The sequence below is a fragment of the Harpia harpyja genome, chromosome 12, assembly GCF_026419915.1.
Source record: "Harpia harpyja isolate bHarHar1 chromosome 12, bHarHar1 primary haplotype, whole genome shotgun sequence".
In the NCBI taxonomy this organism is placed as follows: Eukaryota; Metazoa; Chordata; class Aves; order Accipitriformes; family Accipitridae; genus Harpia; species Harpia harpyja.
In genome coordinates this window covers 12260573-12285728 of record NC_068951.1, presented here as the reverse complement: position 1 = coordinate 12285728, position 25156 = coordinate 12260573, and the positions used below count along the sequence as shown (strand labels likewise).

The 25156-nt window shown below is 45.3% G+C and overlaps 1 protein-coding gene across 5 annotated transcripts in view; it reads left to right on the top strand.

Moving 5' to 3' along the window:
* LOC128149121 (S-adenosyl-L-methionine-dependent tRNA 4-demethylwyosine synthase TYW1-like) overlaps positions 1–18788 on the top strand; it is a 111459-nt gene extending 92671 nt beyond the window's left edge. For all 5 annotated transcript variants that reach the window (XM_052803949.1, XM_052803950.1, XM_052803951.1 and 2 more), the window contains 2 exons: positions 4947–5114; positions 18204–18788. In XM_052803949.1, coding sequence (XP_052659909.1) covers positions 4947–5114; positions 18204–18425 — 390 coding nt within the window. In that variant the 3' untranslated portion in view covers positions 18426–18788. The remainder of the gene's footprint in view (positions 1–4946; positions 5115–18203) is intronic.
* The last annotated feature ends 6368 nt before the right edge of the window (positions 18789–25156 follow it).

The following is a 25156-nucleotide window of genomic DNA, read 5'->3' as shown; positions in this document are numbered from 1 at the left end:
AAAATATAACATGACCTCCCTAATCAACTGTTCACACTTTTTAAGTGGTATCAGCACTGTTAATTAACTCAAGTTTTAAGAAGTTGGGGAAGTTGAAAGCTGATGTGCTTTCATTCGGTGTGCTGCTAAGCTGATTTTCATTGATTTGTGCTTGTGAATTAATCAGCCATCCGAGCACTTAGTTATGCCATTTGCCTCTGCACTCTCTTTGCTTGTAAATGATATCTTTGAAGTTTATTAAAAGAATGAGTCATGTTGTAGCTTCCTAAGAATTTTACCCTTCTGTAGTTATACATTTTTCATGCTGCTCAAATCATAATCTGTATAATGAGCGCAGGGAAAATATTGCTATATGGAGCTGCGTCTATACAGCTGAACTTTGGAGATACATATCCTATTATTTGTGTGGCTGGCTGCTGTAATATAAGAACGTTTAAAGTCTTTTTCAGACTTTCAGAGCCGGGCTAAAAAATTAATGTACTTCCCTTTTTAACACTCCCCTGACTTGTCTGTGGTTGTGCACAGTCAACCTGTTTCCATGCTGGCTCTGAGTTATGGTGCATGGCTCTAATATCCTTTGCTTGGGCAGATTAATAGAGGAGGTCCCTCATAAATTTACCAGTGAGAAAGTAATTGCTTCCAAAACTTGTACAGTTTCTAATTAGTAGGAGTCTGTTTCTTTTGTAGCCCTATTTAAGCACTGTGTGGTTCACCTTGCTCTAATTTTAAGTGTTTGCAAAGGATCTGTCTCTGTTTATTGCTGAACATGACATGTTCAACTTTAATGTATGTGAATTAGGTCTTGGGAGTGCAGTGTCAGCTGGGACCAGGTGCTGTAAATATAGCGTGGATGCAAATGCCACTTAAAAGAAGTAGAAGTGTTCTTCATAGAGGAAAAACATGAGAATGCATAACATAATCATCCATAAAATTGTGTGTGCTCTGTTTTAAAGACCGGTACTTGATGGGATTTTGTGATTGGAATAAAATAGCTCAGCCAAAGAGCAAAGGTGATGAAACCACCTACAGAGGTACAGAGGAGTTGGGCTTTTGTCTAGAAGAAAAGCTATTTCTTGTGTGAGTTTGCCCTTTTGGGTGGGGTGGGCTTGTGACTTGTGTTGTGGTACCACAGGTTAAACCAGTTGCATGAGGCTTTAATTAATTTTATCTGGAAAGAAAGAAATAAGCAAAAATACATCTCAGCAAGCCACATACTGCTGGCTAATTTATGAGAATTTTACTAAATTAAAGATGGAGCAAGGCAGTAGTGAATAAGACTAAATCAGTAATTCAGGAGGTTCAAGTGATCAAATCTCCACATTAAGAGCAGCTGATCTTAAAATGATGAGGCTGAAGGTGGGTAGAGTGGGGTATAGGAGAACTTGAGGGGTTGCATTCGCTGACCAGTGATTGTTGCAGGGCATGGAGCTGGCTGCTGCAGGGGGTGGGTATTGCAGTGACCCAGAGGACCTCAGCTTCTGTTGCAAGTAAATCACCCAAATGAGCAGTGCTTGTGTCTTGGCTTTGTGTAGGGCACAGCAGGAACACATCCCACTCCAATGTGCCCTCCTTCAGTTCGTTTGCTGTATCGGGTGGTTGGGAAGGGAGCTGGAGCAAGAACCCACTATCTCTGCTGACTTAATACAATTAAATCTGAGATGAAGGTGTCTTTTGAACAATACCACTTCTAAATTAGTGACTAGTTTTGAGTGTGCTTCCAGAAAATTATCAGAAAAGCTGTTTCCCCAAAGATCACGCTCCTGCCTGTTCACACTAGTGAGCTGCAGAGCTTTGCAGACCAATGTGTGGTGGGAAACTTATCTGTGCTCTGCCCAAGAGATGCTCATAGTGCTCATCACATCAGCCTGCATGTGCTGGGTACTTCCCACCCCATGGACTTTTTTTTTTTTTTTTTTTGGGTGCAGGTACAATGTGCCAGCACTGCATGACCTTTACTTCTGCCAAGTCAGGGGAGATCAGGAGCGATGGGGCCTTTGGGGGTGCATGAGTGATGCTGCTGGCCTTTTGGCTGGCAGACAGCAACAGGTGGGAGATCTGCAATCAGTGCAAATCAGTCTTATAAAAAGTCCCTCAATGTCTCCTGTGGACATTCGCTCTGGGGCAATTACTTCAGCTCTCAGCATTTCACAAAGCAGCACGGACTCTTTGTGGAGTGGTAGGGTTATAGAAATTCCTCAATTGTTCAGGTGGCCTTTGACCAAAACAACACAAGCTGCTTTTTAATGTCATCGAGTCAGTTCTACTCATCAGTAAACAATAAGAATTTCTCTACAGCACCAGCTCAAGCCTGGATTTTCACCATCCCTCTATGTGTGCAGGAGGCGCAGGCAGAGATGGACTTTTTTCCAAACAGTTCTCATTATTTATTGAATTAATTTAAGCAAAAGATAGTAAGAGTAAGATGAGCTGGAGGGAATTTTTACAAATGCCTTTATATTTTTGGGTGTTTGCTTGTGTACTCAGTCCTGAAAAATAATCTGTGTGTTTACTGACTGTGTTTGCATTGGCTTTACTGTGCTGATGTTATTTTTGTATCTAGCTCATGGCCCTCGATATCCAGGGAGGATATTGAGCAGTTTGGACAAGTGCCCCCGGTCTCTATTTTTTTTTTTAATTTATTTTTATTTTAAACAAGGGTCTGGAGCACTGAGTACCTGGCAGTCACTGTAGCTGTCTTTCCTGTAGGTGAGGTCTGGGGGGAAAAGCAGTGAGGAACACGCTCAATATCTTCCTTAAAATTCTACCACCACCACACCACCCCCAGCAGGCACTTGTTGAGCAGCCTGCAGACCTCCATGCGAACAGAGCTGCTGATACCAAGCCAGGGAATTAAAGAATAATCTTGGAAACTGGTGACTTGTGTTTCTTCAGCTAGATAGAGGAGTTTGAGCAGAGTTCTCCATCTGGTTTCTGGAAGCACTTGGCCACATGAGGCTTTGCATTCATCCTTTCATGCTGGTGCTGAGGGTCTTGGTGGAACCTTGAATCGCTGGAGGTAGCAGCAGAGCCAGTAGCAAATCAGCTCTCGTGGTCTGTGCTGTGGTCGCCTCAAAACAGTGAGCTCATTGCTGAGCGACTGGGGTACTTCTGCCTCCCAAGGAGTGAATGAACAACAAAGAGCAGCACATTCCCCTAGCCTTGAAATTTTCTTATGGTTTTGTAAGTCTTGTCCTAACTGGAAGTTGGAGGAGCAGTGCTGCCATGGAGAGGAGCAGACCAGAGGCAAAGCAGGCTAGATTAGGAAGATGAGGTTTCAGCAGTGCCATGGTGCTGTCCAGGGCAGCCATCATTCCTCCCTGATGGCTTACCCCATGTCCCCGTGCAAAACTTTTACAGCCTGGAAAAAAGTGAGACAAATGAGAGTAAGAGCATGTCCCTCCCAGAGGTGTTGACTTGTTGGCTTCATTAAGGATCATTAGGTGCTTGGCTACTGCAGAAAACCAGCTTAGTTGAGCAGAGGGGAAGAAGGAAAGCCCTGTTTTTTTTCTGGGGGAACTCTGTTTTTGCCCCCAATGAAGAAGCTTTCATCCCCATGGAGTTTCTTCCAGTTCAGCAAAGGTCTTAGAGAAGGGAATGGGTGATATGGCACTGGACTATGCAAATTCACCATTTCTCCACCTTTAAAGCCCAATTCCATCCCTCTGGTTTGAACCCAAAATTAGCACTTGTCTTCGGAAGACCTCAAGGTTCACAGACATCCTCTGCTTTGTTCTACTTTTGCACTATTTAATTTGTTATAGTGTTTTTGCTCTTTGTGCTCTGAAGAATCATACACTTAGTGCATGCACAGAAGAGAAGGATGATTTGCACTCTTGCAGATATTCCACCCCCCCCTTTTCTTTGGAAGAAAAGGCGTTTAAAAGAAATCTGCTGTTTCTCTGGGCTCAAGCTGCTGCTACCCTGCTAGCATCTGCATCTACACCTTTCAGCCACATCTCTGTCTGGGCACCACTGCCTGGTGGGACTCTGCCCAGCCCATCGGTGCATGGATGCATAATGCTTTATGAATGCCCATTTCTTACACCAAAACTGGGATTATCTTGATTTTTTTCTATAAAATGACTAGTGGTGGGGAAGAACCTTGAGATCTCAAGATCCAAACAATCATGTGAACACAACTGAGTGTTTTACTCAAAATCTCCAATGTAGGTATTCGTAGAGCCCCAGGTTGTGGTTACCAGGGTCTCGTTGCATGGGCACCACCGGGAAGAGAGAAAATGGGTTTCAGAGTGCAGGCAGTGTCTTTTCATCTTGATTGCCAAAATGGTCTTGATCTGGGGCAGTTACAGCAATTGTCTACATCTAAAATAGGCGGGTTTAATTCTCTTGTAATTAAATTGAACAGCTGGAAGCAGGGAGAGCCAGCACTGTACAGCTGGGGGAGCTTCCCTAGGCACGATTAGGGAGGATGGCTTTACAAGGGGCTGGAACGAGATTTGCATGGATACTAGAGGACAGTGGTAGAAACCACAGCCTTGGCTTGGAAGGGGAGAGGTCCTTACCTCTGTGGCACATAGGACAGTTATCTCTAGTAGTGTCACACTGACTTGTTGCATTGGTTGTTTGCGAGACTTTCTTCCAGACATGTTGTGTTTCAAAACCAAGTGACCTTCTCGAAGTGACCTTGGTAACTGAGGAGCATGAGCGTCCTTCATTTGAATGCTTTTAAAGCTACTTTCTGGGATAAAGACTAACCTGTGTTTTACTGCTGGGGAAGCTTGGGCACACAGCAGTTTGGTGATGTGCCACTGAGAGAGAGACTGATTTCTGATGCCATCTCCAAATTTGTTACCTTTCCATGAGATACGGTGTGAAGTGGGGACAAAACAGACTGTTTTCAGGGTTTGCTGCAGCTGATGTGCTGGCACTGCCCTGAACTTGTGAAGAGTTAAGCTGACAGTGACAGTTTCCATGTTTCTTCTCAGGGTGTGACGTACTGCGGTGAAAGCTCAGCCAGCAACCTCACCATGGCCAACGTCCCCTGGCACGAGGAGGTGGTGCGCTTCGTCCAGGAGCTGGCAGACCTCATCCCTGATTATGAAATCGCGTGCGAGCATGAACACTCAAACTGTCTCCTAATAGCTCACAAAAAGGTGAGACTGCCAGAGTGTAATACCAAGCACTGTATCTTTTCCTTGGAAGTGTTGCACAATTAACCTTGTTCCAACACATTTTCTCTCTAGAGTTAGCTGGATACTTTTGGCCGGGGGGGGGGGGGGGCACGAAATGCATAGCATATATTGCAGAGAGGGCTGTGGAATAGTTACTGAAGCCACTGCAGGTTGCAGCCAGTTGTGATAACTCAGAGCAGTACCGTGGCAATCCAGGGAAGAAGCATTTAACGACTCCAGGAGGAGTGCAGTGCGATATGTTGTGTGCTTTGTCACACTCTGCATTTTGAGAAAGGCAAGAACAAATCTTGTTGATGTGGGTCAGCTGGTTTGTCTTGTTTCTGTTTTGTCATGATGGTTTTCAGTGGTATATACAGCTCAGTAAGGAAGCTACACCAGAATAGGTTAGGGCTGTGTTTTTTCTCTCTTGGATCTTTGTGATACCTACCAGAATTGTAGACCTCCTTCATTTCATCCAGAGTTGAAATAATGTATTTTTCTTCCTTTGGAGAAATAATTTTTGTAAAAGACATTATGTGAATGTTAACAGAGAATGCTTTCCTTTTAAGACTGGAGCTGCCTTTCTGCAAAACTGTTTTGCAGGGCAAATGAAGCAGCTAGAACAATTATACGTGTTCTCCATCCTAATGATGGAGAAGAGGTAGTGGTGCTGCTTTCTGACACCAGTCCAGCATCCCTTATGCTACTGGAGTACTTTCGCAGGCCAAGCATGTCTTAGCAGCCTGTGTGTGTATAAAATGGTTTGTTTGAAACTTGGGTCCCTTCATAAATAGCATCAACATGATTTGAAATAGAAGTGAAATGCCAAAAAAAAAAAAATTCATTTTAAAGGATGCAGGATATGAAAGATACCAAGTACAATTTGGCTTTCTGAGCTCCAGAAATGCTTAATAGAAAGATAGTAAAAATGTATAATAATGTGCTAGCTAGGCAACTGATGGAGCAGCTACTTATGCTAATTATGATGATCTTACTCTTTGTATATTCTTCAGTTGTTTGCTGAAGTCACGGATGCTCTCTCATCCCTCACTTAAATGGGAGCTGCTTTTAGTGAGTGGTTGTGTAGGGCTTTCCATGCGAGCTTATCCACAGTATACAAAGGAAATAACTGGTTAAAATCACCACTTGCAAAAGATCCAAATTATTTTAAATTAGTGTTTTAAAAGGATTAGAGTCTCATTGTTGAAAACAGCATAGTTACAAAACTGTTGCTTGCTTTTGCGATGTGCTGTTTTATGGGAACAGCTGTAAAGAAGCAGAGAAAAATGGGATACCTGGCATTATTTTTGTTTTAACTCACCTTAAAGTTGCTTTATTTACAGTCTCAGTCTTGGTTGTTGCCACTAGTAACGGTGTGTGAGCAAATCCTTGAATGAAAAGTATTCTTTTCTGTTCTAAGGTGAAGGGCCCAGAGAAAGAAAGGAAACAGATTGCCACCTAACTTATTGATGCATAATGTAAGTAACACCATTAGTAACAAGAATAGATTGATACTGGCCCAGGAGGAATTCAACAGCTGCTTTGCTTTCTAAAGCCGTTAGAAGAGGGCGTCTTTTGGAAACAATCTATACTCAGTACTAAAAGAACTAATAAAAAATAAATTTATTTCTATTATGTTTAATTCTGAATTTCAGGCACCAGTGGAGAATAAAATTTGTCAGTGTATATTATTTCAAGAAAACCTCTACTCTGGGAACAATCAAACTGTAGTGAGTAATTGCAAAATCAAAGGTATCTTTAAAAAGTTACAGAGTTGCAGGAAGATGGTAATAAAAATCATTAGGAAATGTGATTTATTTCACTGTGTCCTGCTAGGTCTGAGTTTTGAGGTGTTCAAACAATGCTCACATTAATAATTTTAAATGCCAAAATTGTAATACCAGCCTGTATGAAAGAGTCTGGAAATGTCAGAGAAATAATGCATCTTGCTTGTAGCCTCTGCTCCTTGATTTATGGAGAATCATTGATTGGCACCTGCTTACTTGATGAATAATAGTTTAGGATTTAGGCTCTTAAGGCCAGGGATTTAGGTAGAAAAAGGGATTTTAGGTAGAGGAAATTGCAGTATGTATGTCTGGTATTATTTTCTTTTCTTGGGAAATCAAGAGGCAATACAGAGATAGGAGCTGTTGCATTTTGGGGGTACCTCAGTGTCTTAAAAATCTTTGGCTTTTAGGTCTTTTCCCACACACATGCACCTTTTTTTTTTTTTCCTGCTGACCAGAAGTGCGTTGCAGGTGTCTGAGTGGCTTTCTGCAGTTACAGGTGAGGCGCTTGTAAAAGCCTTCAGGACTCAATAGGTCTCGGGAAGTGAGATGTATCCCACTTAAACTCGGAGAGCTTTGAATATGGCACTCCTGCACTATCCAAGGACAGCTTAAGTCTCATAAACTTAAGCCTTACAGCAAAATGTTTGTTTCCCAGTTAGCCCACACAGAGCCCTAAAAAAATAACACAGAGAACACCTGCACTCTGCTCACAGTGACCTGAAAAACCATTAGTTACTGGTATTTCCACTGTTTGGGGGCCAACTGGGTATCAGCTGCTTAAGCCTGAAGGACAAGCAAAGACAACCAGAGTTGAGTGCAGCCCTCCCTTGGCTTGGTCTGGGCTCCCACAGGTGGGAGAGCTCTTCTTCCCTGTCTTTTCTGCATCCTTCTCCCAGCTTTTCGCTCCCCCCCACGTGCTGGTTTCCATCTCTCCTTGAGAGGTGCCTGGTGTGTTTTGGCTCCATCTTCTTTGATTCTTTTCTTTAGCAGTAGTGCTAAATTCTTGAGTAATTACATTTGCTTTGTAGCAAATCCTATAAACACCATGGTACGAAAAAATCTAATTTATTACTGCGCTTTTGAACTAATTGGCTCAGATATTGAGACAGCAGCAACTTTATAATTTAACAGTTAATTCAAGTAACCTTTTCCAGAGAGAGACCTTAGGCAGCTGCTTTGCCTGGGTTGTAACAAGAAACGTATCCTTGAGACTACCATAACAAGTGCCTAAGAAGGGGGAATGTGCTGCAGCTGTCTTGCAGAAAAGATTTTTTTGAATGAAAGTTAGCATCTTGGTAATTTCTAGAATAAAACCCTCTGCCCCGCTTTGTCGAATTTGCTTTATGCCTGTGTTTACCACCCACTCCATTGTGTCAAAATACTTGCCTGCCAGTTATGTCCTATTATGTTCATTTAAATATCTACCTCGCTTTTGCAAGTGGGTTGTTTTCCAGCCACGTTCTCCCTGTTGCTTTACAGCTGCGAGTTTCTCGTTAGTGCAATTTGTATCGTATGCTGCTGCTCGGTCTGGTCCTTAGATCTGCTAGTAGGTGTGAGCATCCCTGCCTCTTTCCTGTGATGCTGGGATTGATTTCTGTGTCAATTAGCCATGCATGGCACAGGGAATAGTCCTGAAATCCTGTCCCTTTTTGCTCTCTTTGGAGGTCTCAGTTAACAAGGTGAAATGAATGGCTGGTGAGCTCAGAAGAGTGGCTGTCGTCATCCATTTTTGCCTTAATAAATGGATACGCCTGACTTCCACAAGCAGATCTGAGTCCATACCCTGGATCCAGATGTTCCCTCATGGTGCGAATGCAGTCCTGTGCCCCGGACCTCCCTTGGCTCACCAGTTGGATTATTTCCCTGGTGGACGTGGTCTGGGTTAGCATTGCATTCTCCAGTGCGGCAGGGTGAGCCTGCCATCCACAAAATAACCCAAGGCAGGTGCTTTTAGGAAGGTCCCTGTAATCATTTCATTTCCCATAACCAAAATGCAGTGCTGAGGGTACACAGGGTACCTCCAAGGCAGGTGTTGTGCGTAGTTTCAACTGAAATGAGTTGAGGGGAGATAGTAGCCTGGCCAAAGGTGCTCATTACTCTCCATCAACCAAGAAATCTTCCCAGCAAAGAGGGAATCGGCCTTTTCCTTCCCACTGGATTTTCCAGCACCACCCGTGTCTGTACCGTGGGGGGCTTGGATGGGATGTGAAGGCTTCACGTGTGTCCTGGCTGCACTTGCAGAAGGCTCAAGAGGTTGGGTGAAAGGCTCTGAAGTTGTTCCATGCTGAGCATTTCATCTATATTTAGGGAGGAAAAGGAAGCACTTAACTACCAGCTGCAAATCAACTAAACAAGGGTTATATTAGAGAAAAATAGTCCATCACATTTTGTTTCCTTCCTGCCTTGCAAATCATTTGGAGAGTGTAAGCTGTCCTTGCAATCCAGCATCCCAGATCCAGAATTTAGATCACGTTCTCTGCCTGCTCACCCATCAGTTACCCCATACCTGTGACAGCGTTACAGTGAAAGGGAAAAAACAAACTTGGGTTGCTGCTTCGTGTCAGAAGGTCACCAAATGGGTGCAACATCCCAGTGTCTGCAGCAGATGCAGGGAATGGGGTTCCTCCCCAGCTGAAGACAAGGTACCTCAGTAGCCAAAGAACAGCATTAGTGCAGGCGTGAGTATGAAATGTTATGTTTCCGGACGGTTTTTTCTTTCTGTTGTCTCCTTCCAAATAGGAAGGTGGCTCTGCTGTGCTTGATCTGTTAGTTATTAAAAGAAGATCACAGTTGTGCTAAAGTAATCCATTTTTCACCCATCAGAATTAAAACTGTCTGGATGTAGCGCTGGTTTTATTGACAGATGAGATGTTCTGCTCTGCAGCGAGTAGGGATTAAGAGAAAAAAAATCTGCAATAATGAATCTTTTCTTTAGAATAACTCACACAAGATTAGATGTAATAAATAGAAGCTAATGAGTTGCAGAGGAATGGTCCCACGGGTGTAGGGCCATACAGCGCTGGCGAGGGATGGTGCCCACCCAGCAGTGCACAGGTCGGGTCAGCGAGCGATGGTTTGGTGTCACCTTTTTGTTTCACTCTCTTGGAAAACACAATAGCAAATCCCATTTCCAGGCATTCTAGTTGCCAGTATTGGAAGGCGTTTCATCTACTTTAATGTGTCTGATTGCTAATAAGCACTTAAGTCACCGAATGTATAACTACAAGGCTACATTTTGTTTCCATCTGAAATTTATGCTGTTAACTGTTCATAGATACTGTCTGCAAAGTTGCTGAGGGGTTTAAAGCTCAGTTATTCCCGGGGCTTGGTGTCACTGTGCAGATTTTCATTTAGCCCCATGGGCATGGGATGTAGTTTGACTTTTGCCTCTGCATGCTTGGTGCCCTGTTGGATTGGTTATTACCTTCTATTGCACGCATTTCTAACTTAATAACCAGCTTAATCTTAATTTCTTCCCCCTAAAGCCTGAGGTTACAACTGGTAATTAAAAAGAAAAGGTTTTTAGCTCTTTAAGAAGCAATTTGACCCCGTTAAGATTAATTTATCTACAATATTTTTTCTTTTTTTCCTGAGTGACTCCAATTCAGTCACTCCCACTGTCGAACAAAGGGAGCCTTAAATGATGGTGAGCCTTAATTAGGTGAGAAACTGTGTGTAATAATTCATTGAATTATTTGTTTGACTTGGAGAGCTTTGTACTGGCAGGTGACAAAAATAGTCATAGCGGTTGTGTAATGTGAGTGCTTTGCACTCACATTATATATGATCTGTTTAATAATAGCCTGTGTGAAAATGTAAAAGCTCTTTTGTTTATTGCAATGATGGGCTGTCTTAAAATTTAAATTAAGGAGCTCAGGATTGGAGCCATCAAGATCACTTTTCCAGCTGCCTTTTTGATGTTGGCCCAGAGAAGTGGCTGATGGTGGAGACCACAATAGAAAACTAGTGACTGAAAGCTGCTGCATTGCAAATCTGGAGTGGTAGCTAATTCCCAAGTAACACATTTGACATGGCATTACTCTCTACTCAGACATCACCTGTTTCAGGTACCAGCTGTCTTAAATGCTTCTAAGCCAAGCGACCTGGGGAGGTGAAGTGAGCAGGAAGATGTGATTTTTTTTTTTTTTTTTTTTTTTTTTTTTCATAAAGGTAAAGACTGGCAAGTCAGCCATGGTGAGAGTGGGATGAACCTGCCCATCCCGGCTTCACACACAGCCTTGGTGGCTGTGGTATTTAAATTCCTGGAGCCTGCAAGAGCCCTGCTGCACCATCGAGACAGTTCATGAGACTTCTGTCTGTCCATTATAGAAAATCCAGATGTGTACATTACCCCACCAAATGTGTGGATGTGGTTCACAGAGCAATTGTCTGCAAGCTTTGTGCTGTTTCTTTAGGACCGATATGCTGCAGCAGGCCTGGGGTCTGTAAGTGTCCCCTGGTCTTTTTGGTGACAATGAAAACATAAGAGGAAATAAAAGGGATGATGGGTGTTAACTTCTGCCCTGCCATATGGCCAGTGTGGCCAGCATAAAAAGTAGCTGGGATGGACTTTTTCTTCTTATTCAAATATTCACATATATCACTGCAGATTGATGAAACTTGCAGTGTTTTGATGCTGCTGAGTTCTTCCAGCTGCTGCCAGGGGCTCTAAGGAGAGGAGCATTTCTACTACGTTTTTTTTTCTCAAAATACTCTTAATATAAGCTCTGTAGTGTGCCTGTGCGGGATGAGGGGTCCTCAGTGACCCTGTGGGCTGTGAGCTCACCCGACCTGAGATACACAGTCTGCACAGCTGGCAGGAGACTGCATGGTACTTGAAAACAAGTTTTTGAGTTTCAGGACCATAGATATGCAAGCATGGAATTAAAAATAAATCTGCTTAAGACCTGTGTGCAAAGCCACACTCCTTCTCCCCAGAACAATGCTTTTCCTTAATAGCAAAAGAATATATTTAAGCTCAGCAAAGAAAGTGTTTCAAGGAAAGCCAATGAAAAAGAGACTGAGGATATCCTGACTGCTTCTGCAAAGATAATTCAAAGATAAGTTTTCTTCTCAGGAAAGACTATAAATGGAGCGTAGTAGTGGTTGGGTTTTTTTTAAATCCCTCTGTGTGTTTAAATGCTCAGGCAGTGCAGGGACTGTAATGTTTGCAGGTTCTGAATGCATTACTTCCCTTAAAAAAAAGTCTTTGCACACAAAATTATTTTGTTGTTCTTTTGGGGTTTTGGTTTTGGGGGGTTTCTTTGTGGGGTTTTGGGGTTTTTGTTTGTTTGTTTTTTTAAAGCAACTTCCTGCCTGCAACACTGAATGCATCTTGCAGCCCTGGGTCTCCAAAGCCACAGGCAGCAGTGTTGCCGTTGGCACTTGGGAGTTGGTTTGCGGGTGGCAGCCGGGAAGGGGCAGACGGTGCTGCATCCAGCCGCTCCGTGGGGAGAGGAGAGAGGGAGTGAGGCACCCCGGCAGCACAGAGCCCCTGCATGAGCTGTCAACTTTTGTTGCTTGGCTGGGATTTTAACACTCAGGCAGGGAGAAGGCTTAATAATTTCTGAATGTCTAAGAGCAGAACTGGCAGTTGGGTTTAATTTGTTTTTTGGGATGGGACATAAAAGTGTGGACTGGGAAGCATTGGACCTGCTGGCCTTATAAAAGCTGAGTTGCTGAGACTTGCTTTTGCAAAATGCTCCTTTAAAGTCTCATGCTATGTGCAAACCAAAATAAGTGTCTACTGAAACATTTGCAAAGCCAGGTCTTAAAATGCTGGAAATCATAACTAGAAAAGCCATCAGAGGAGCAGTGGGCTCTCCTTGCCCTCATGTCTGATGCTACCCCAGTTTCTGTGCCTCCCTGCAACTGAAGCACCTGCTGTTTTTTCCTGCTTACCCCGATTGATTTTTTTTGTGTGTGTGGTCTTTAAAACTACGCATAAAACTGCTGTATCTAACCATTAAACCCTGTGCATCTGTCTGGGGAAGAATCCATTTGTTGGACTACTAAATCTCTGTGTCCTCAAGTAATTCAAGAGTAGCTGTTGCAAGACCCAAAGCTCGGCATTATCTTTCTAGTCTTCCCCTGCTCTTCAGGGATGCTGCGTTGCAACACAGCTCATCAGAGAAAGGTTTCCCATGGGTCTTCTCCCCATTGGGGACGGACTCTGTCCTTCCAACCCAGGGTTTGCTCTGTGAGGATGAGGACTGCAAGGAGCCGCAGCAGGCTTTGACCCACTGCTCTGCTTTATTCTCTTATGTGGCCCATACTATTTAGTCCTTTCCTGAAATTTTATTTTTTTTTTTTTTTTTTTTTTTTTAGAGAAAGACCAGAATGAATGGATGAAGAGGAGCCTCCTCTTTTCAGTGTGTTTTTCTGTGAAGAAAATATAACATTATCCTTGTTAGGACAAACTAACTGATTTTTGGCTGACTTCCATTTTTCAGTGTTAGCGTTTCATGTGTCACCATCTCTGCCTCTCTTCTCTATTTTATCCCTTCGTATAAACCCTGTGTTTATTTCTTGGCAATTATGCATGTCTGGAGGAATGTAGTAAATTGTACTACTATATTGTCCTCAATATATGCATACATTTTTACCCCCCCAAAATTGCTTATGCAAATATGTTGATAAGAAAAGAAATAAGTAGTGTAGCTCTTCTCCTTCATGAATGTTGATGGGTTTCTGTGGCAAGAAGCTTCTCTCTCTGCAGCCAGAGTAGCTGTAAACCTACTGCAGAAGACAATTTAAAGAAATTTCCTGTTCATATCCACTCTTGTGAGTTATAAGAGAAAAGGGAGATGTTAGCCATGCTCTCTTGATGCTCCCAGGTAACTTGGCTCTCCATTTCAGTCCTGGCTCCTGATGGTCTTTGCAGTATATATATTAGTTTTGCTATAGGCTGTTTGAGGGACTGGCCATGTCCATGGACAAAACAACCCCAGCCAGGTAGCTCTGTCCTCTTGCACCATTGTCCTGTGGCTCCCCTGGGTCCAGCCATGCCATTCCTGGCAGAGGTATGTAACTCCTTGACACACATCCCCAGTGGTGTCCAGCATCATGCCTAGATCTGCTTTTCTGGGCTTAAAGGTCATTATGAGTTTCCCCTCATTTCCTTTGCCTCTCATTTTCCCAACATTAATGTCAGCTCAGGCCAGTACTCCTTGCCCTGGCTGTACAATCTGCAGAAATCAGGCAGGTTTTGCATTGCTGTGCATTGGTGCCATGTCTGTAGGAAGCAATCGGTGGTGGGACCATGGGACTGGAGCTTGGGGACCAGAGCTGGGGGACCCCGGGAGCACAAATTCTGAGGGGCAGGTGTGCACTGGCTCCCATGTCATCTTGCTGGTCGAGCAAAGGCCTCAGGGAGGAGAGTGAGTTTGCCTTTCCAGACAACACAGCCTGGCTTCAGAGCCAACTGAAGGAGCTTTATTACTTTTTTTTTTTATGACGCTAGCTTAAAAAAAACCACGAGGGAAGAGTTTCAGCCATTTGTCTTTTGTCGATATATTTATCACCTTAAAAGACTTAACCAGGTAGTGAAAAATTCAATAAAAAACCTGACCGCATTAGTCTGAAATAACACCAATGTTTAGCATTGGCTCACCTGTTATATGGATGTTGTGAAACTATTTTGAGTCTTAAATCTTTTGTTATCTATGGAATAATCACAAAATTGTTAAAATCCAATCTGTAAATCTTGTAGGCAATTGAGGCTGTTCTCCACCACCCCACGTTTGTCTGTTTTTTATTCCTCAGCAGAAGTAATTGCTTTCCATGACACATTTAAAGGATTGCTCCCATTTCTTCATGTTTTATAGCCATGCTATTGCAGCACTAAAAATACTTAATATTATTTAATCTGCTTTTGTAATGAATCCCAGGCAGCCTTCAGTTAGTTGTTCTAGTGGGAATGTTATTGTCACCTTAGTCTGCAGCAGGTGGCTCCCAGCCTTAATAGCTCTGTTGTGTCAGGAGCTGCATGTTCAGATGGAGTCAAAATTAAATAGCTTAAAATCTCACTTTGGTGACGTAGCCAAAGTTCAGGATGCAGAGCAATGCACGTGGTTTATGCAGGCCTGGAGTGTTTTATCCCTCAAGGAAGCAGTTTTATCCCCAGGACAGTAGTGCTTTATGCTAAGGGGAGTGAGCAATGAGGGGAGGAGAGGGGAGAGGGCAGAGGTCCCTTCCTGCCACTCACCAACCCAGCTCGCAGCATCCCACCTTGCTCAGGAGCACAGCCCAAAAGCCGGCGGGTCTGCGCACGCTGCCTTCGGGCCAGCTGCGTCCTTGCTCGCTCCACTGCACACTTCCTCCGGTAGCCTCTGAAAGCTTTGCTGCCCAACTCTGAGTGATGGGGACTTTTGGGGTCTGGTGTTGGGAGATCTTCAGTTTTATTTCCTTCTGCCACTAGCCTCATCAAAGGTCACTAACTCCATGGAACAGCAGCTGATGTGGTGAGATACAGCCATGGCATGATATGGGGGTGGGGGGAATAGTTTGCCTCTAAAAAGAGAGAAACCATCTGACTGTCCCAGAAAGTCACGTCAAACTCTTATCCTTGTATGAGACCGCTTCTGCCCTTGGCTGGGCAGTGACAGTGTTATACTGATATTGAAGCTGCTGTGGATGATGAAAGCACCAGCACTGATGCCAGCCCATTCATAGGATGGTGGTTTTTTACCTACCCATTGCCAATTAAACTGGTTGTGAGTGCGGCTGCATCACCATTGACTGCCTTGACACAGCAGTGGTCTGAGTGGGGCTTCTTCTAGAAATAGTTCTCAATATCTCCTACAGGTAATAGTACACTGTTTTCATGCAGTTTCTAGCTTTGCGATTCTGGAAAGGCAAATATCTACACCAGTGTTTGGGTCGGGGTTGGTGGCTGTAGTCCATACCCTCATTTCAGCTGGTCTGGGTGGCACCAGTATATCCTGTGGCTTTGGTGCTCTTGCTGAGCCACTCTTGACCACAGGGTTAACGGCTTGTTGCAAGCTCCCTCTTCCATACTGACATTAGAGCATCCCTGTTGATTTTCAAGGAAACGGACTTTACCAAATTACCTATTCAGTTGAGTTCAAGTCATGTCAGCTTTTTTGTTCTTTGTGCTAGGTTTCTCTTAGTTGGCCTTAAGGCTATCTAGGGACGCATCTGACGTGTTAGGAGAGCTGCATACCCATATCCATCGTGGGAACAAGCTCAACAGCTCATGTGCTAAACAAGTCTCCCATGTGCCATGTGTGTTAAAGGGTTTGCTGGATCCTGTGGGTTGGGGGGTTTTTTCCCCTTAATTTGTATGAGAATTTGCTGAGTGTTAGTGAATCAAATTTGGGGGGAGCAGAGAGTCTTATGCATGGTGTGAACTTGTCACCTAGCACCTCCACACACATTGGGAGGGAAGCCTGGATCCTGTTTGGGACCTGCTGCTTTACAGGTGATACGTTATCTCCTCTGCTATTGCTTTACTTGGAGACGTGCACACTGGAAAGGACGTGTCGCCTTGGTGAAACATGGCCTCCATCTTAGTGTATGAAGAGTGAGCAGTGGGCGAGTTTACTTACGGTGAGACTCGTTCGCTGCTGTTATGACTCTGCAGTCTCACATCTCCGCTCTGTGTGGAGGATGACTCCTGCAAGAATTCACTGTAATTAAGCAGGCAGCAATAGATTAGTGCCAGCAATGTTTGATTGCAGAATTTTGCGTGTCAGCAGTTTTTCCAACCAAAAAAGCTTTTAGCTCTTGGGCAGAAAGTCAAGTGCCATTTTAAATGCATAGCCATCAGGTTTTTGAAAAAAACAGGGAGTCAGTCTGTTTTGCCTCCTTTGGGGTTTTTTTTGTGGGTGGTTTTTTGGTTTGTTTTTTTTTTTTGATGAAGTGCATAATAAGCTCTTAGTTCAGATAAATCCTAATTGAGGATTCAGTCAAGGCTGTTGCTAAATTAGCAGAGCAGGTCTGCTAAACAAATGCAGCTTCAGCTTGTCAAAATAAGTAATTCTTAAAATTCTCACATGGAAGGAGGATTCATGTCATTAAACCTTTTTATCTTCCCCTGTTCCCAAACACAGCCCTCTTGTCCCTTTCAAGAATCACCCAAATCCATCCCAATCACCACAGCACATGGCTTTGGTGTTGCTCCCGTACCATTTTGCCAGGCTGTGGCTGCCCTGCAGTCAGTGTCACATGCTCTGAACAGGCGCTTTGGTTGACCTTGGAAAGGTCCCTTCATCAAGGGGTACCTGGGCATTGCTTTCCAATTTACACATTTCCTCCTGCACTCTTACAGTTCCCCAAACCAAGGTCTTTCAGGTATAAGTGACACCTGGGAAGTGCAGACATGCCTGGAAATGATTTGAGATGTACCGTGGAAGTGTTCCTCCTGGCAAAGTGGGGCTGAAGTGGTGATAGGATCTGGTTCACTATTCTCCTATTTAAATACAAGCTGTTTAAGTGACCCTAAATGTAAGAGTTTGCTACTGCTATCCAGTAAGAACATGGTATGATAGCCAGGCTATGCATTATTAAGAAGAATAATGAACAATGATAATAATCCTTAATAAGTCATAAGAAATAATAAAGTAGGTAATGAGGTACCAGTTTTCACAATTAGCTGTGAAATGTTTCTCATGTTGATTTGAGAAAAAACATATAAGGGGATGAAAATGACCATTTCTGTTGATTTACTCTCACTTTCCATGTTTCTTCCTAACATCAAATTTGTGAACTGGAATGATGGAGCTTAACCATGTTCTGATACATGTTTGGTGCAGAGAAATCTTTTGGAAAATGCAGAATCAACTGAAGAACAAGGAACAGTAAGATATCAGCTAGTTTCTGGCTGATTTCCCATCTGACATTGTAAAAGCATCCAAGACTATTTGTTTAATTTGAAATATTTGAAGGGTCCAGCAAAGTACCCAACAGTCAAACCCTCATGGAGATTATCTGCTGGTAGACAGCACTAAATGACTACAGCTGTAAGAAAAACAAGCCATCCTGTATCTGTGTGTGTTGTCAAACTCTATGGATGAAATATGGCTCAGAAACAGTAAGTTCTGGGTATTTGTTCACCTGAATTTCTTTTTTTCTATTAAAGCAGTTACTCTACATTAGCTTCTGGACATCTTTACCCTTGAACCTTAATGTGGCTACAAAATTAAAAAAGACTACAGCTGGGTAACCAATTTAATATGCATTCAGCTTTTCTTGGCATAAATGTGGTATTTGGTACTCCTCGTTGCTCCCTGGCTCAGCAACATGTTTCTTTTCCTAACAGTTCAAGATCAATGGCGAGTGGTGGACATGGATCAACTATGACCGCTTCCAGGAGCTGGTGCAAGAGCACGAGAGGAGCAGCGGGTCCAAGACTTTCACAGCGGCCGATTATGCAGCGAGAACTCCTTGCTGGGCACTGTTTGGGTCCAGAGAAAGGGGATTCGATCCCTTGGATGTAAGATACCAGCGGAAGAACAAAGCGAGAGACATCTCTGGGTGCTGAGGTTAGGTTGGGGCTCGCCTAACTCTGGGCTGGCTGGCTGCTGAGTTTTGGTCTCCATTTCTAGTCTAACACCGATTTTTTGAATCTATTCACCTAGATTTTTCTGATGTTTTATATTGAGAAGGAGGGTAAAGCCTTCGTTTAACCCTTTCCTCCTCTTCTTAGGGCTTCTTGGGTGAAAATATTTATAATGCTCTCCAGCTCAAGATAAATCATAAATGGTGCATGCTAGCAATTTATCGTCTCTGGCAGCATGATGAGAGAGGCAGTGGCTGCGGTCTCCATAGCAGAGAGTGTTTGGAGTTGGATGTGGAGGAGTAGCATTCATTTGAATTCTGTGCCCTGCTGCGAGGAGAGCCTGGCACATGCATCCATAAGTGCCAAGGGGATTTCAACGCCACAGGCTGGTTGGATCTGTGCAGGTGGGACTGCAGATGGATCTGGATCTAAAAGCCTGAGCCCTGCTGGAAGTATCATTGTACAGACAGTAACAAAGATTTATGTATTTTAAACACTGGTGCCAATTCCTATAAAGACCCTGTCCCATCCCCAAGAAGCTGAAGCTTGGGAATGGTGTAAGTAACAGCACCCCTATTAATATCATCTGGTATATGCAACTTCTAGTATCTCTCCAAATATCTTCCAGCTTCATGCGTTTGGCAATGAATATTTTCTGAGTAGTTTTATCCCACTCCCCCAGCAGCCCAAAACAACATACATTATTCTTCAAAGTCCTGTTAGGCTCCCACTGTGTGTGTCCAGTGTCCTGCTGATGGTGAGGATGTGCTGTGGGGAGCCAGCAGGCTTGGGTGTCAGTGGATGGCTTCCTTCGCTCCACCCAGGCAAGTCAACAGTGGTGCTGCTGGTTTGGCTGGAGGCGGTAATCCGATGTAAATGAAAACTGAATCTGGTTGAGATCTCTTGTGTCAAGAAACCAACTCTTTTAGTTTGGAGAGGTGACATCTAGGAGCGAGGCCCAGTGATGTGTCCCTGGGTGTTGCTCTCGGAGACCCTGGGCTATGCCTGGCACTCTGTTTGGATGTACTGCAGTCTGGCTGGAAAACTGCATTTAAAGGAGAGGATGGTGGGTTGTTTTCTGTTGGGGAAAATCCCCACTTTCACATGCCAACGACCTTTCCCTTTCTGTTTATGCAACATCTGTGTTGGCTGCAGTCCCCGATGACTTGCAAAGGATCAGTCTGCAAAGACCCAGGGCAGACCCCTGATGTCTGGCTGTGCCTTCAGTTGCTGAATGGCTGAACTAGGCTACAATGCTACCGCTACCCAGCTAGCCTCCCATGCGTCTGCTGATGGCTTCCACCCTTTGGCAGCCCCCAAGGCACAGGGCAGCGCTGGCCGCTCTCCTCCCTCTTCCCTCCATGTTCCCAGCCAGCCTTTTGGCGTGAATGGGCTGTGGTGTTGGAGGGCAGTGGGGCTCCTCAGTTTCCTCCATCTGCTGCATTGTGGCTTGACCTGCTCCAGCTCAAGCCATTCAGCAGAGGAGCCCGATTGAACCAGCTGCAGAAATAGCTTTAATTTAGACCTAGAGGTGTCAGCTGGTGGAGAGAAGAAAACTCAATCATGCTCAAGTGGTTTTGTTTTCCTGTTGAACTCCAGGAGCACAGATCAGAGGTGTTCACAGTGCTCCCACCTTAAAGGTGAGGTCCGTAAGCCTGCGATTCCCAGCACCCACGGCGCTGTAGATGGTGAGCGTTCCTGAGATTGTGATTTTATTTCTTTTTAAAAGAACCTAATTTCTTAAGCTGTAAAAAGTGTTTTTAAAGAAGAAAGAAAATAAAGTCATTTTCCCTAGAGCACCTTTGGTGTGTCACTGCTGTACAAGACTTTGTAAGAGAGGATGCTAAAGGGATTTTAAGGAGATAGAAAGCGCAAATGTTGCAGAATATCTTCTCTCTTTCTTAATAGCATGTGGAGTGGAAGGGAGGGCATCTGTGTGTCTATGGATGATGGAGAGGGTGTGGCTGATGGGAGGCTGCTCTAATGGGTCAGTCACCCGGCTCCCCTCCCCAAAGTGCTGAATGGAGATTGGAGGTGGTGAGAAGTTACCATGCTTCCTCAGGCCAATGCCAAGCAGGACACAGGTGGCACCAGCAAGCCCTGGGGAGGGACAGCACATTTTCAAGTCATCTGGCCATCTTCCTACAACAGAAACCTGGCACGGTAACGTTACTGCTTTGTGTGCATTGCATCACCGAAGTCCAGCTGTGGGACTCTCAACCCCAAGGTGTCCACACTGTGTGATTGCATCTGGCTGGAGGCTGAGCTCAGTGTACCAAGTGTCCCAGCCAGTCTGGTGAGACCCTGTGCCTAGGCCTCATGTGTCATGGCCCATCTCAAAAGCTGTGGTTGGGATGAGCCAGGCCATGGTCATGGTGAGATCTGATCTGGGCTGCTAGTGCTGCTTCCTAGCTAAGATGTCTCCATGTGCTTCATCCTTTACAGCCCATTCATGGGAGCTGGCGAGTACCCAGCTCAGCTGGGAGGGCTCCTGTTTGTTGCCTTCTTCCACCAGAAAATGGTTTTTTATGTTCTTAGTGATACTTTTTGTTGTTCAGTGAACGGTGGAGGAAAGACATGGATTCATTAAGGGCATTGAAAGCTCTGGGTGAGGATCTTCTTGTGTTTGGTTCAGCAGTGGGCACCTGTCTTCAACCAAGGTCTCCAAAATGACTTTTTTCTTCCTTTCCTGACCATATTTTCAAAATAGGGATTTGGTTTCCTTAAGTACCTGGCTAGAGAAAAGATGCTGTCCTTTTCCCTTGTGGAGAAGGATTTGTTGTGTTCCCACCGTGGCTTCACCAGGGGCAATCCCATCCTCTGCTCAGTTGCTCCCCTGTTCTCTCAGTCATGTTTGACACCATTTAACTCTCATCTGGGCTTTGGGGTGAAGGTTAGCAGCAGAGGAAAGCCCAGGTGCTACATGCCAAAAGATTTGAAGCTGTTAACAGGAAAAAAAATACATTTACTAGTGACACCTGTTCTCTGACTCCTGTTTCTGATGGGAGGGATGCTGTGTGGAAAAGGTGACTTCTCAGAAATTCCCAGTGTTGGACCACATTTTAGTTAAAAACTGTTGCGTTCTGGGCTTATTTTGCAGAACTAATGCAGTTTCAGTAAAAATATCGGGGGTGAGATGCAGCTACGTGAACACAGATGTTTAGTAGGTGCAGAGACCTCTCCAGGCACCAGTTCTGCTCTGCAAAACTCTTGGAAGATCTGGCTCACGTCTGCCAGCCCTGGCAGTTGTCCCAGGGCATGTCCCAAACCACCAGATGTGTGTTTAGGTAGTGGTCTTCACTGTTTCCTGATCAGCTGTGGGATTACTGTCTTCCTTGTTCTTCTGTGTGACCTTTTGTAAATGTAGAGGATGGGGGCACCTTCCTGTAGCTAAGTCCTAGGGAAGGGAAGTTCTTCATGCCATAAGAAATAAAGGTCTGTAAGTGTTTCACTGCCTCCTCATTATCAACCTCCTGTGGGTCAGGTTAACTGAGGTCATTAGCTGCTCAGGCAAGACATGAGGCATTTTTGTGGGACTCTCTTGTTAACCCTGGAGCATCAGTTGCATGTGGGTGCAGCTGGAGTTTTGGGCTGGCGTGTTTGGTGTCCACCATAACCCACCATATTCCCCTCGATTCCCCTCTGCACCTATTCTTCTTTCCTGGGCCAGACACCTCCATCCTGCACCCACCTCCCTGGCAGACAAAGCAGCCATAAATCACCAGTGTTCACCCCAGTCCCTTGCTCATCCATGGTGAGCCCTGGTAGCAGCCGGTGCTGCCCTGGGAGATGTGGCCCCCATGCCGGAGGAGCCCTGGGGCTGCTGCCTTCAATGGCTGCCATGGTGATTAGCACTTCATGTAAAATGCTCCATAAAACCCTGACAATGCCTTTGCTTAGAAATCCTAGGGGAGCCCTAAAGAAGACTTTGTCTGTGTGTTTTCTTTGTGCTGTGGCACTAGCACTATTTCTTCTCCCAGCCCCCCTTGGGACACACAAATTGCTGCTGAACCCATTACACAGTGCTTCTCCGTGGACCATTTGGCTCAGTTGAAATAATTTGTTGGTGCTGTAAGAGGCCTTTCCCTGATCCTCCCTGTGTCCCCATGGTCCCTCCATCCTTCTCCCTGATCCTCCCTGTCCCCCTGTGCTCCCTCCATCCTTCTCCCTGATCCCCCCCACTGTAGTCCAGGGCTCTGGGGCAAGTCTGTCATGAGTGGGTGCTGGTGGCTGGTTTGCAGCCCTGAAGATGGGGCTGACTGGGCCACCACCGCTGGGACTTGGTGGACAGGTCAGTGGAGAGGGACAAGGTGGGTGACCTGCACTGAGGCCAGTGCTGTGGCATCCCCATGGGGATTGGCAGCTGAGATGTCTTAGAAAAATCATGCTTTCCCCTGCTTGGCAGCTAGAGGGAAAACACAGCCCCTGAATACCAGGCGGGATGGTAACCAGGGCTGCATTCTGCCTGCTTGTCCCTCCTGGGGTCCATCTGACATCTAGAAGCTGCTTCGAGAGCAATTTGGGCAGGATTCACTTCTGCAATTACACTTGGATTTGCCTTGTGCTTAAAGCAAATCTTTCAGCGCATGTATCCAAAAGCAATCCTCTTACACAAGTAGCTTTCAATTGTACAACTTAATACAAATCACCATCTATAGCTATTTCGGGGACATCCTAAATTGAAGACCCAGCCAGCCAGCATGGGTTGCTGCTATAGCTCCAGCTGTCTGCAGGCAGTCTCAGGGATCATGCTCCGGGTGTGCTGGGGCCAGGGAGCTTTGCTTCTGCTGGGAGGGTTTTTTTACCTGCTCTCCAACAGCAGCATTTCATGCCTCACCTGAAATTGCTTCTTCTAGATTTGAAATAGATTGCTACTCACCGGGATGCTTGTGCAGGCTGGAGGTTGTGGTTTTTGCACAGGGAAACTTTAATGATATGGGATGCACCCTGAAAAAAAAAATCATCTTCAGTTAAATGAAGTCTTTTCTATTCTTCCAGAGATTGGTAAAAGATACAGTCCAGGAAAACCTCTCCAAATTCATGATTTCAGGATCAGCCCATGCTCTTGCGATGGTGATGCTCTGTCGGTCTAAATATATTTAACTGGGTAATGCCAACCTATTTTCCATAGGTTTCAATCTGGACCAGAGCCACCCTCCAGCAGCACATGCCTATGGTGCTGCTGGGGTGCAGGAGGGGTCTCCATCCTCCTCGCTGCCCCCAGGACCCTCCCAAAGGACTGATCTCCCTCTGGTTTGGGAAGTTTTGCCCAAAGCCCGGTCACGATGTGCGTCCTGGACGCTGTTCCCAGCGAAGAGGAACCTGTTGCTTCAATAGCCGACCTGGAGGCTCAGGAGGTTTCGTCCTAAAGGCAAACTGGGCAAAAATTATTTTAATAATTCAAAGCCAGGGAGCATTTGAGGAGCCCTGTGCCCCGGCTCCTCCACCTGGTCCAGCTTGTCCTTCCATGGCACAGGCTGGCGTCCCTCCTCGCCGCGCTGCGGGCTCTGTCTGACTGCGCTGCTGTTGTGCCCTGACTCACGGGGTGAGTCATTTGGGATGGGGGTTGTGTTTCGTTTTTGAATGAGGATAAATGTATTTGTTTCCAAAAATCTCCAGCAGGAAAACATCCCTCAAAGAGAGAATTGTCATCCATCAGCTTTGTCTTCATCTAGCTCTGCTCCTAAATCATTTATGATGTTAGAGCCACTATTGTGCCTCGAGGGTAAAGGTAGAAGTTATCTGAATTAATTGAAGGAAGGGCATCTTTTTTATTTCATCAACTGCAAACTAAGCCAGGAGTTGGCAAAGGCTGTGGGCCCCGTGGGAGGGGACCCAACCCAGCAGCGAGAACATGTGCTGCTCTAGCATCTCGCTGTGATGAAGGGGAGGCAATTAATCTTGGGGAAATATTTCAAGGGAAGCCCTTGCTTTTCTGGAGCTGAGCTTTCCCAGAGGTAGGAGCTCACTGGTTCGTTCCCCTCCTTCTCCTCAGCTCCGTCTCTGTCTCCTCCCTTCCCCGGCCAAGTGAGACCAACCAGCAACCGCTCACTGCAGCAGGGGTGGAGGTGCCAGGAGCTCCTGGGTCTCATTTCCAGCAGTGGTGGGATATTTAGGAGGAGGCAGGGAACCTACACCAGGCATCACCTGGCTCCTTCAGCCAGTCTGAATCTTTGCTCCCAAAATCCAGGGAGCAGCGGCACAATTGAAGCCAGTGAGAGCACGAAGCAGGGGTGATTTTATGGCTGTCACTGTCCACTGCCCCATCCCTGATGCCTACGTCCAACCTCCGGTGTGCGGCACAAGCCCATGTGGCTGCATCCTTCAGCTTCCCAGAGCAGGGCCACCGTGCTTGGGTTGTCCCCCCGGTTCTTAGACAAATCCTGGCCTCTCGCTTCATCCCAAAGCCTTCCTCTGTTATTATTTGGAAAGACTGAGGAAGAAAAGGTCTTTCTGCCATTTGCACAGCCCTGGTGACACCGTGTCATGAGCAATCCTCCAGAAGGTGATGCTGGGAAATGCTCGCAGAAAGATGGCAGAGGTGCCGATAACCACCTCCAAGAGCAAATCGCTGGTTTTAATTAATTATCAGCATCTTCTGCAAGTGGGGAAGCCCCAGGTGAAGAAAGGCTGCAGGAGTGAGAGGGCTGGGGGTGCCTGGGGTGGGGAGAGCCTGGGCTGGCCCAGGCAGGGTACAGGGAATGGCTCCTGAA